Source organism: Anastrepha ludens, chromosome 6, assembly GCF_028408465.1.
Source record: "Anastrepha ludens isolate Willacy chromosome 6, idAnaLude1.1, whole genome shotgun sequence".
Taxonomy (NCBI): Eukaryota; Metazoa; Arthropoda; class Insecta; order Diptera; family Tephritidae; genus Anastrepha; species Anastrepha ludens.
Window position 1 is genome coordinate 72,030,234 of NC_071502.1, and position 13,496 is coordinate 72,043,729.

Sequence of the window (13,496 nt, forward strand, 5' to 3'; positions counted from 1 at the left end):
ACACAAAATTCGCGATACTTTTTGAACACACCTCGTATTCATGAGCGGGCTATTGGTAACGGATTCCACCAATATTTGCTAAAGGGAAACATACTTAACGTTATTATGTATTAAAAAACAAATAAATTGACAGTAAAGAATAATAAAACTGATTTTCTACTCTTAACAAATTTCAATAAGGGTTCTAACCCACTGCCACCCTTCTCCGAACGAGCTAAACTCATACAACATTTCAAAGCTATGGCTAATCATGAGGATTTTAGGGTGTAATGGGCGTCAAACATAATATCTTGTTACACAGCTGAACTAGTATGTATACCCAAAATATTCCAGAATATTCACTAGGCCGGGTCGATTTGTGGGGAGGCAAAAAAATCCCCCATTGCTCTGTGAATATCATATTCTAGAGATCAAAATAAGAAACTTTGCCGAAGGAACCATACCTCTAAAACGAATTCTGATGTCCCCCAATTTGGGTCGAACTTTTTAGTTTCTTTTCTCATGTAAAGGCCAAAAATGGTGATATTTTGAAATGATTGTATGGGGAACCCCCCAGGGGAGATCGGCCGTCCAAAGTAAGTGGGGGTCGGTCATACATTTGGACTCGATTGGAGCACTCTAAATGGGTCAAAGTGGGATTTTTCGTTCGACCCAAATTGGTGGGCATCGGAATTCGTTTTAGATGTATGATTCCTTCCCTAGAATACGATTTTCACAGAGCAATGAACGATTTTTAAATCGACCTGCCCTAATATTCACAGACATTGATTATTTGCCGGAATTCATCCAGGGGGATTTGAGTGTTATGGAGAAGACCAAGCCGTCTTAACGGCTTCATACTACTTACGAATGTCATCAGGCGGGTAACATCTAAAAATGTTATATCTGCAGGTGAAAACCAAGATGTCAAACTCTCAACTTCATGAAAGCAGGACATCTGAGAAGAAATTGTTGAGATGATTCCGCTGCATCCGCCGCCCAGCTGCGGTCAAAAGGACTCTAAGCAATACCAAGTATCATTGCGTGAATAGTAACGGGCAATGTCCGGAAAGCAAATCCACGAAAACCGAGGGTTGCGGCTTTGCTAAGCCTAAAAGTGACCTCGAGTGCCTCCGATCCACCCGTTGTCACGCTCACTGGGATGTCGCGAAACCTACCTCCCCAGTAGCATACCACAGATTTTCAAGAGAACCACAATCCTCTAATTTCTCTGGAGCCCCTGTCTAGCTAAATGGTACATTTCAATTCACAACTAAACTGGCCGCTTTATAATATTTGACAGAATTTTATTTCCAGCTTTTATCCAAATTTCACAAATTCTTGGCGATTAGGTCTGAGTGCTGAACTGCAATGAAAAATGACCAAAACAAAACAAATCAAAGTTTCAACAACAAAATGACATATTTGTATACATACATATGCTCTGGTGTCAAGAATTGTACCTTAATATACATATATATATATTATATATATATACATTTAACCACTTGTTCACCGATGTATAAGTGTGAAATTCTTGAGATGGAAAACAAGTTCAATATTATTTATTATAAACGTACGAATTTATTTAATGCCACTCAAAAATAAAAATTTGTTTATTTTTATCGACATTGAATAGTCGCCGAATTTTAAGAGTATAATTGTACATGTTTGTATACATACGTACAAACACATATCTTTATTTCATCTTTTTAAGTATTTTTTTGGTGTCAGGAATCTCGTCGCGATCTGCTGCTGACGCTGTCGCTGGACCATTGCTTTGATACACGTATAAAAGTCTGTTATTAGTACATGTTGCTTGTCATTCAACGTGTCGCGTTTTTGAGCGAAGTTCTCCGATTTAATTTAAACTGTACTAAGTAGTAGTATTGTTATTATTTTTAACGTAGAAATTAATTAAAAGAATTTGAGTAGTTTTAATTGCGGTTAGTTTACACCGTTACTTCTGTGTGGATTTCTAGTCAAATTAAAAAAACATACAATGAAACTGTTATTGGCTCTCTGTCTATTCTTTATCTCGTCACCGACAAAGGCAGAAGTGGAATTTATCTCAAATGAAGCCATGGTGGAATATAATGGAAAATTTCACTACCAGTAAGCACTAATGTGAATGTATGAAAAGTGAATTACTGAGGAATTAATAGAATTATATCAATTTGAAGTGATTGTATGTATACATGAATAAGTGCATACATACTTTCTATAAAAAAATATACATATAGTTACGAGATGTGGTATAAAACAATGTGAAAGAAATCGCTATATATATCGACAAAGCAGTTACCTACAAGAATACTTAGCATTCATTAAGAAATATTTTGTTTTAATAACTTGTTTTAGGTTTAATTTAAATTATTTTTTGAAGCAGAAACGCCAATCTAAAACATTTCTCATAATATATTTTTTATATACATAATATATACATTAATGTATAAGCTACTGTGGGTGAAAAAATTTAGAAATCATTAACTAACTTGCTTTTTCTAATTGCCAGCTATAATATCTGACTTTGCCCATACCTTGTACAAACAGTTCTTTGTTTCAAATAAATTTTTCTTTCGAAATATAGTAATTACTTAATTTTTTTGATTTGCTGAGGCCCTTAAGTTGCCATGTACCATTCAATAATATAAATGAACCCTTGAGAAGAGATCAATATTAGAAGGAACTATCCTTTTTTCATCCAAAACCATGCAAACGATTTTTTAACCGGTAAATGATTTCATCTAGCTATTGGTTTTCTTATCGATTAATGTATGGTATCGGGTAATATTTATGTATTGATCGGTTTCCAAAACTTGAATAAGAATAAGCGTATAGAAGTAGAAAGAGAAATGAGACATTAATTGTTTGGACTTTTTTATCAAGAAGGTAGTCGAAATGGAATAAACCGTGCACACGATTATATAACCGGTAATAGAATTAGTAATGAGGTCAGTGCAAAACAAGTCATTAAATTTTTTAGATTATTCTCAAACGCGTGCTTGAAATATTATAAACCTATCCATACAATCGATTTTACGAAAAATAAATGGTTTAATCAATTTGATGTTTAAGATATCGATATATGTTTGCTATGATCAATAATTATGCATCGATGTTTCAAGCAGCTTTCCTAAATCTTTATAATAAGAGTAGTACAGAAGAGAAAAATACGACTAATGAGTCATTAATTCGTGGGGTTTTTTATCAAAAAATTTATTCGAAATACTAAACTGTTCAATAAGTTTTGCGGTTCCATCAGAAAAACACAATTTTATATTTTGAACTTTGCACTTTATCATTCAGCATAGTCTCCCGAATATCAATACACTGGTTCGAACGAGATTCCAATTAATGGATTCCATCTCCGAAGTGAGAATATGTAAGGACTGCAAAATACGCTTAGAAAGCTGTTATGCCTCATCATTTGATGAAAAACACAAAGGGCGTCGGTGGACACTCCAACAATTGGAAAATTTAATTCATGGATGAAAAGGATATTTTTGATTTGCGATAATGGTGATAGACCCAAGTATTATCCATAGTGATGAATGGACGCAGAAAATCCATTTTATCCTTTTGAAAACGCTATAAATGTTGCTGGAAAATCGCATTCGAATGTGTTTTTGTACCACTATTAGCATAGCTTTCTGAATCCCAGTAATTTAGTAAAAATATTGCTTCTACTAAATCTCTTTCAGTCACTCGACGATTTTCCAATACGATATCCTTTTTTTTAATAATAATATCCAGTATACTCGGCAGGCAATGGCAAAGCTCCGAGTGTATTTCTGCCATGAAAAAACTCTTCATAAAAATATCTGCCGTTCGGAGTCTGCTTAAAACTGTAGGTCCCTCCGTTTGTGGAACAACATCAAGACGCACGCCACAAATAGGAGGAGGAGCTCAGCCAAGCACCCAAAAAGGGTGTACGCGCCAATTATACTATATATATGTATGTATATATATATTATATATATATTATATATATATAGGTAAGTAAGACAGCTCTATAAGCTAGTCGAGAAGGAAAATAGGTACCTACGGGCATTAAATTACTTCATTCATTTATTCTGAGGCACGCGTGAACTCAGTTATTGAGAAAGTATCAATGGTGGTACATAAAATCGTTATAAAGGCAGTTAAAATTCCCAATTCCGCCATTCCTATTTGCCTTCCTTTTCATCAGGACAATGCACCCAGTAGATCATAATGAGAAATATAAAGTAGGCAAATAGACAAATCGTAAGCATACAAACAAACAGTACAAACGGTTGGATTATCAGTAGTACAATATTTGAAGCAAGAGTTTCATAAACTTTTTGAAACTTTTCTTCATGTCTTAATTCCTTTCAAAATAATATAGTGAGCAAAAATTATTTTTATAATTCTAATCAACAATTCTCGGAAAAAAAATCATAATACTTAATGGCATTGGCCAATTCCTCGACACACACCATAATTTGGAGCAAAAGTTCAGCCAAACATTTAAGAAAGACGTATTTCCTATAATAAGTAATACACATACACATATATATTACGATTTACTTGATTACTTGTCTTCGTCTAAGAACCTATATGAAACTGGTACATTTTTAGAATATTTTATCAGTGCAATGAACTCTAGATATCGTTTGAGAAAATCTCAAAATTAGTATAGAAAAGTACATTTAAATTATGATCAACAATTTTATATACAAATTTCTCCCATAAACTATGTATCTTCCCATCAAATCAAGCACCAACTTACTTAAAAAATTAGATCACATTCCACGTTCAAGCAATCTTTATCTCTCCTCCAAAGTACTGGCAAATTAAAATGCACACAAACGCGTCAAATAACCACATGTTTTCGATTTTTTAACAAGAACATTTCGCACATCTCATAAATCGCATACCTATCAAAGCGACTTGTTTTTGTTTTGTCACCTCACCTCAATAATTAATTCATATGCTAATACCAGTTAATCATTTTGTTCTATTTTCTTTTTCCGTTTCCTATAGTTACGAACTCGGCGATGGCTCGAAAGTCTCACAGGACGGTGTTTTAAAAAATGTGGATGGAGCGCACGAGGGCGAAGCAATTGAGGGTAAATTTGCATTTGTCGCTGATGATGGCAAGCAATATTTGGTGACATATGTGGCAGATGAGAATGGCTACCAGCCAATGGGTGAACATTTACCAACACCACCACCAGTACCCGATTCGGTATTGAAGACATTAAAGTATTTGGAAGAACACCCCTACAATCCAGAGGCAGACAAGAGGAAGCACTAAGTTAACAAATGTTTGTATATATATATATAATATACATGTTTTTGTATGAGTGAATTGAAAGCAATTCAATATAGAGAACTGTGATCTTTGCAATGCAATGCGCTAAATATAAAGAAGAAAAATTATTTTGGACTGATTTGTAAAAGCAAGCTTAAACGCAATTCTTATTTATTTTTACGTGATTGAAAATGCATAATTAAATGCGAACTTACGAAAATTGTGTAAAAAAGTTAATAAAAATAATACATTAAAGAAACGTAAAATTATTTATTGATAAAAGATTTATGTGTGATTTGACTATTTACGAAGGTATGTGTGTAAGTGTATGTGAGCAGTGTGATTCGAGTTTATTCACCCAAAAAACAAAATCAAAACAAAAACATTAAAAATAGTTAAGTGCATATTTATATGTATAAGTATATGCCGCCGTAGCCGAATGGGTTGGTGCGTGACTACCATTCGGAATTCACAGAGAGAACGTAGGTTCGAATCTCGGTGAAACACCAAAATTAACAAAAACATTTTTCTAATAGCGGTCGCCCCTTGGCAGGCAATGGCAAGCCTCCGAGTGTATTTCTGCCATAAAAATATCTGTCGTTCGGAGTCGGCTTGAAACTGTAGGTCCCTCCATTTGTGGAGCAACATCAAGACGCACGCGACAAATAGGAGGCGGAGCTCGGCCAAACACCCAAAAAGGGTATACGCGCCAATTATATACCATACATATATATATATATATATGTGTGTAAGTCGGCACACATTTATAAACGCAGTAAAATAATTTTTTGAATGACTTGTATTCAGTGCAAATTTTGGGCTTTCTACCACACAGCAAGCAGTACTTAAATTTTTTCATTTACTTTGTCATTTATTTAATATATTTCTCTATTATCTTTCTATTAAGCCTTATTTGCTTTATTTCACCGTTAGCGGCTCAACAATAAAACTAAACTAAATTCGCAGATTTATTGTCAAAACCCAGCAATTTTTTTCTATAATTATTACGTGACTTGAATTTATTTGTAGCAGAGCGTTAGATAGACAATAAAGCGCTTAGTGTACTTAGCCATACTTGATGAAAGCTTACATAATATGGAAAATACCAAGTACCTCGATTCACACTTGTACGAGGTGTGTTCAAAAAGTGAGGCCACTTTTTACTTTTCTCGCAAAAATTTATTTATTTATCACCTCTAAAGAAATGCCCCGCCGATATATGCCAACGCTTTTTCCAAACCTTGAACATCCTCTGACCAAAAATTATTTTGCGTATATAGAAAGACAAACACCCATACATACATGCATAAAAATATATACATTGATTTTGTCAAATAGTTTTTTAATGGTAGCAAAATTCCATTGCGACTTCGAAAGAAGTCTTGACGCTGGCAGAACCGAAATTTTTTTAATTCAAAAAATATCTTCTAGACTAAGAGCTGGCGGCCGCGGAGGTACTACGATAACACCTCCGGCTAAAATTTTGAGAAGTGGTTGGGAGAACCATGAAACAGTGCCATTTGCAAGGATTTTGCTCAAAACCCCTGCAAAAAAGACGTCAGACGACTTAAAGTTGCAAAAAAAAGTTGCTAAAAAAATTTTCGTACCTCCGGCTGAAAATTTGTAGGCTTACTGTTTGAAGGTCACAAATGCTGTATATAAATCGTCAGACGTCTAGATCGCTGCAAAAGTAGTGTCAGACGACCCCAAATTTGTAAATTTTTTTCGAAATTTTTTTTTTTTTTACCTCCGTCTGACGTTCTCACATATTATAGTAGGCACTATTTTAAGTGTATATTTAAATCGTCAGACGGAAATACCGCTGCTAGTCATCCTACAATATCCGTGAAGTTCCGGTCTGCCTGAATTTTTTTTTTTTTTTCGGAATTTATTTTTGTTACCTCCGTCTGACATTTTTACATACTATTGCAAAAAGCATTTCAAGTACACATTTAAATTGTCAGACGAAAATACCGTTGCAAAATACCTCTGCGATAGGCCCTAAGCCACATTTGCGCATGCTCGTAACACATGCACACATCTGACGATTTAAATATACACTTAAAATAGTGCCTACTATAATATGTGAGAACGTCAGACGGAGGTAAAAAAAAAAAAATTTCGAAAAAAATTTATAAATTTGGGGTCGTCTGACACTACTTTTGCAGCGATCTAGACGTCTGACGATTTATATACAGCATTTGTGACCTTCAAACAGTAAGCCTACAAATTTTCAGCCGGAGGTAAGAAAATTTTTTTAGCAACTTTTTTTTGCAACTTTAAGTCGTCTGACGTCTTTTTTGCAGGGGTTTTGAGCAAAATCCTTGCAAATGGCACTGTTTCATGGTTCTCCCAACCACTTCTCAAAATTCTAGCCGGAGGTGTTATCGTAGTACCTCCGCGGCCGCCAGCTCTCCGTCTATTCGTATAGCGCATACAAGTATGAGCAAATTTTTAAAAAGCGACACCTCAACTTTGTATATTCAATATATTTTCAATCGCGATTTTGCGATTTCAGTTTTAAATAAAGATACAAGAAGTCAGGATAGGCGAGTCTGTAATCTGTATACTCGCCAGTGAGAAAAACTGAATCGTCTACTGTCCGCGCTCCTCTACGCTCTACGGAGAAAACAGTATGTGCGATCGGGAGAAAACACCGAGGTGGGACGCGAAGGATCGCCCCCTTCTGGACATTTTACGTCTTTGCATGCCACTAACTGGCTACGTCACGACACATAACCTTCGCTCAGTGTTTTTCATCCTCTTTTTCTCAATACAGTGAAATATTGTTGAATAGTTTTATTGTTTGTCACATAAAGATAAAAATTGTGTAAGGAGCCACCATTTCGGTAAGTATTCAGTTCAAGTAAGTTCACTCGAAGAAGGGATAATTTCATGTCAAAAATAGGACTTTGCTACTGAAAGACGCCAAAGAAGAATCAAAAATATGGATAGCAGGTTTGAGTGCCATCGAAGAAATGAAAAGGGTTTTGAAAGGAAGAGTTGATCGACTATTTCAAGAAATGAACGGAAGATTCTTACGGTTGAATGAAATCGATGAAAAATTTGGATTCCTTCTCAAATTCAAATTCTACTGACAATAGCAATTTCCATTGCTAGCTGCGAGAGATCCTTCAGCAAGTTAAAACTTCTTTTTCTTCTTCTTCTTAATTGGCGCGATAGCCACTTACGCGATTTTGGCCGAGTTTAACAAAGCGCGCCAATCGTTTCTTTCTCGTGCTAACCGGCGCCAGTTGGACACACCACATGAAGTCAAGTCCTTCTCCACCTGATCTTTCCAACGCAAAGGAGGCCTTCCTCTTCCTCTACTATCACTAGCTGGCACCTCATCGAATACTTTTAGAGGCGGAGCATTTGTATCCATTCGGACGACATGACCCAGCCAACGTAGCCCCTGGATCTTTATTCGCTGCGCTATGTCTATGTAGTCGTAAAGCTCATACAGCTCATCGTTCCATCGCCTGCGATATTTGCCGTTGCCAACGTGCAAAGGTCCAAAAATCTTACGCAGAATCTTTCTCTCAAACACTCCAAGCGTCGTTTCATCGGATGTTGTCATCGTTCACGCTTCTGCGCCATACGTTAGGAGGGGCATGATGAGAGTCTTGTAGAGTGTTAGTTTTGTTCGTCGAAAAAGCACTTTACTGCTCAGTTGCCTACTTAGTCCAAAGTAGCACTTGTTGGCAAGAGAGATTCTACGTTGGATTTCCATGCTGACATTGTTATGGGAATTAATGCGGGTTCCTAAATAAACGAAGTATTTTACCACCTCGAAATCATAACTGTCAACCGTGACGTGGGTACCGATACACGAGTGCGCCGACTGTTTGTTTGAAGACAGGAGGTACTTCGATTTGTCCTCGTTCACCACCAGACCCATTCGCTTTACCTCTTTATCCAGTTTGGAGAAGGCAGAACGTGGTTGTTAAGGCCGATGATGTCGATATCATCGTATGTGGCGTATGCCGAGCCAACAATTGTACGCTCTTATAAAATATTGTGCCTGAGCGATTAAGCTCTGCGGCTCGTACGATGCTCTCCAACATCAGGTTAAAGAAGTCTCACGATAGCGAGTCACCCTGTCTGAAACCTCGTTCGGTATCAAACGGCTCATGTTGAGCAACGTCATCTTGCAAAGCCGTATTAGTTTTGTGGGGATACCAAATTCAGACATCGTGGCATACAGATAACTCCTTTTCGCACTGTCGAATGCAGCTTTGAAATCGACGAAAAGAGATGGTGTGTGTCGATTCTCGTTTCATGGGTCTTTTCCAAGATTTGGCGTATTGTAAATATTTGGTCAATAGTAGACTTTCCAGGTCTAAAGACACACTGATAAGGTCCAATCAGTGGGTTGACGGTGGGCTTGAGCCTTTCACACAATACGCTCGCTAGGACCTTATAGGACTAATCCCGCGGTAATTGGCACAGATTGCAGGATCGCCCTTCTTATGGATTGGGCAGAGCACACTTAAATTCCAATCGACAAGCATGCTTTCATCCGACCATATTTTGCATAGAAGCTGATGCATGCACCTTACCACCTCTCGCCGCCATGTTTGAATAGCTCAGCTGGCAGACCTTTCTTGTTCTTTAGCCGGGTTATCCCTATTCTCACCTCGCCATGGTCGGGTTGTGGAACGACAATTCCGTCGTCAACAATTGGGGTATCGGGGTCTTCACAATCTCTGTGACATGCGCAGCTATCACTATTTAGCAGGTTTGAGAAGAGTTCCCTCCATAATTTAAGTATGTTCTGGATCTCAGTCACCAGGTCGTCGTCTTTGTTCTTACAGGAAAACGCCCCGGTCTTAAAACCTTCTGTAAGCCGCCGAACTTTCTGGTAGAATTTTCGGACGTTGTTCCCATTGGCCAGCATCTCAAGCTCCTCGCACTCATGTATTTTGGCCTCTCGTTTCTTCTTTCTATTAATACGTCTCTCTTCCTTTCTTAGCTCTCGGTAGCGATTCCATATGGCTCGTTTTGCGCCCGATCGCAGCGTGGCTCTATAGGCAACATCTTTTCTTTCTGCGGCAGCATGACATTCCTTGTCGTACCAACTGTTTTTTCGGAGTCGCCGGAATCCGATTTCTTCTTCGGCGGCGGTACGTAGAGAACGAGAAATGTTGCTCCATTGCTCGTGCATGCCGGTTTGTTGCGCAGTACTCTCTGAGAGCAGGAGTGAGACTCGAGTGGCGAATCTTCTGGCTGTCTGTTGTGATTGCAGCTTTTCGTTGTCAAACATTCTTTGCGCAGTTAGATGTATGTTTTTTGCTGCACAGAGGCGTGTGCGCAGTTTGGCTGCAACGGGGTAATGATCCGAGTCGATGTTGGGTCCTCGGATCGTACGTACATCTACTACACTAGAAGCGTGTCTTCCATCTATCACAACATGATCCTGGCCACTCAAATTATCTTGAAAATGCAAATTTAATTTCCATTCTTTAGCATTGTGATAGTGAAACAAATTACGAAGTACTTCTCATTAAATTATTATACAATACAATTTTTTTTTTAATTCATAGTATTAAAAACGAATTCCACGGATCAAAAACAACACATTCATAACTTTATAGAAAAAAGAGGAGTGGGTGGGGCGCAATTTTTTCCCTGCCATGGGCGCTACTTCCTCCAAGTACGCCTATGATCAGTAAATAGCTGATTTTTTCTTTTCATGCGATTTGGTGGTCTGAATATCAAATTATCTGTTTCTTTTGTTGTTGTTTTGTTTGCTTCTTTAGATTCTGATTCAAATTTTGACAATCCAACCACAAAATGCATGTGAGTTTGATTTTTGTAATACTGACCATTCGCCTCAAATATACATATGTATTCTGTGCATAATAAAAGGTCTTTCAAAAGTGGCGTCTAGACTTCATAAGTGAATAATTCCTAGGCGGAACCTTTTTTATGTCATCTTTGACACTTGTCATGTAGACGTATCGCACTTGTTACGTAATTAAAGCGATATTTAGAATTTTACACCCTAAAAAACGCGTTAATTTTTTTTTTTAACTTATTATGAAAATTGTCGATCTTTAACCTGTGAAGTGATTATGTCGTATATATGCGCCAATTTCAAAAGTTCATTTTTCAGTTAATGTGCGTCATGCCGAAAAAGGAAATTGCATTTGCTATGAAATTTAAAGTTAAGCAAAAAACGAAAATGTCCCTGTTATTTTGACATTATAAAGTAAGCATGAACATTAAATTTCCTGATAATCGTTCAGCCAACGCGCACGGTGAATCCAATATTTGGCTGAAAACCGGTTTTGCATCGACAGTCTTCGCTTGAAATTAATTCAGCACAGTAAATCGAGCTGTCTAAGAACAGGTTAAGAATACTCGTAACATATCGCAAAATTCGTGATTTCGGTAGGAATAATCGTCCGAATAAGTCGACAATTCAAGGTTGGTAAAAAAATTTAAAGAAGCCGGTTCTGTCGAGGATAGAAAAACAACTGGCAGACCAAAAACTGGACGTTCTGTTGAAAATCTTGTTGCTGTAGCGCAAAGTGTTGCTGAACAAACTTCAACGTAGATATCTCGACGTTCTCAACAATTAGGCATTCATGAATCGACAGTTTTGCGGATTTTACCTGTAGACCTGTAGTGATCATTTAAATGATGTCAGTTTTCACATATAATTGTTAAAATAGTGAAACCGGAAGAATCTATATTTTTACATAATTTATTGTATAACAATATCTAAGCGCGTCTTTTGAAAGACCCTTTATAATTAAATACATGCAAACACAACAAAAATAACGGATCTTTTTGCTCCTGATTCCTAAAAAGTTAAAACCTACAAACATAAATTGACATTTTGGAGTAATTTAAGCGAAATTTTTGCATTTAGAGACTAAATAAAAAAATCGAATCAGATGCTCTACTGATTATGCCTGTTCACAAGGCTTTGAGTATGTATAAAAAAACGTTAACAATTTGCTTTATTTAATTTCAAAGTTCGAGTGCTCTTAGTCCTCTGAGACTTTAGGCCTGTACATGCCGAAGGGCATCCGAATCCGGGAACAACCGACCTAATAGTTATAGTGTGCATATACAAACATACATACTAATAAACCAAACAAACAATCAACTTCAAAGACAGAGTATTTATAGATAAAGACAGAATAATTAATAATATTTAAAGATAACATATTTACTTATATAGACAACTTTTTTTTTTTTGTATTTTTAATGCGACTCTGCACCAAATATGACTGAGATGGCTCAATATTTGCATAAGTTTTGACATCCATATAGATATGGTTAAGCCCATGGACAGGTAGTGATGCGGAAATCGAATTCTACTCACACTCTAGCAATTTTAATAAAAATATAATATTATACATATAATATAAACACATGTAGTGTGTCTGGTTTGACTTTAGATAGAGATATTTCTTAGATAAATAATGAAATAAATTAATGCATTTAGGTATTAGTTATAATAAAAATAAATTCGTTTGTTATTTTTTGTTTCAATTAGTACTGGTAAATTTTTGCATGTTAGTGAGCAACGATGGGTATTTTTATTTCGTTTGTTGAGTTTCCTCTATTGCATTTTATTTGGCTGCAGAGCATAGCTTTATAAATATAGTTTTCCATACAGACCTACTGCTGTAGGTCATTTGTATTAGCAACTTTATGTATGCATGTGTGTACAAATAAATGAGAAAATCATTTATGAACTACTAATAGCCAATTACAGCTAGGCATCATCAGGCACACATGCATTTATGCACTCTTGCATATACGAGTATGAGAATTGTAATAATGGCATTTATGTTCATACTCTCAATTCTCAACTGGCCCGTGAAGCCCAATCGGACGTAATCGAGCTTTTGCACCTTTTTTGCTTTAGTACAGTTTTTAGTTTACTTCCCCACTCACTCAACAGCACCAACAACTAAAACATGTAAATAGTAGAAGCAACCTTTTATAGGTGCTCGAAGTGCTAATTTCTGTTGAAAAATGTTATACGCTAATGAATTTATTACTTTTAGTTTCTGGCAGATATTTTGTTGATCGATCAGTTAGTTAGTGAACCAATAGACTCGTTCGTACTTCAATTTTCCAATACGAGTAGCATTTATCCGCATTTAATATGGGTTCTCTATAGTTTTGCATTACTCAACAATAACACTGCACAACACCAAAATAACACAAAAACAACATGGTCCTGACAACGGCTCTTAGTAAAGGAGCTAATGGA

The 13,496-nt window shown here is 36.5% G+C and overlaps 1 protein-coding gene across 1 annotated transcript; it reads left to right on the top strand.

The window, feature by feature from the left end:
* Window positions 1-1,935: 1,935 nt before the first annotated feature.
* On the top strand, window positions 1,936-5,440 carry LOC128868045 (endocuticle structural glycoprotein SgAbd-3). The gene is made up of 2 exons (XM_054109767.1): window positions 1,936-2,094; window positions 4,987-5,440. Exons 1-2 carry the CDS (start codon window positions 1,982-1,984, stop codon window positions 5,258-5,260), a joined length of 387 nt encoding a protein of 128 aa, XP_053965742.1. The 5' UTR covers window positions 1,936-1,981; the 3' UTR covers window positions 5,261-5,440.
* The last annotated feature ends 8,056 nt before the right edge of the window (window positions 5,441-13,496 follow it).

Coding starts and splice junctions, on each gene's coding strand:
- LOC128868045 (XM_054109767.1), top strand. CDS start 1,982: ATGAAACTGTTATTGGCTCTCTGTCTATTCTTTATCTCGTCACCGACA. Junction 2,095..4,986: donor AATGGAAAATTTCACTACCA/GTAAGCACTAAT, acceptor CGTTTCCTATAG/TTACGAACTCGGCGATGGCT.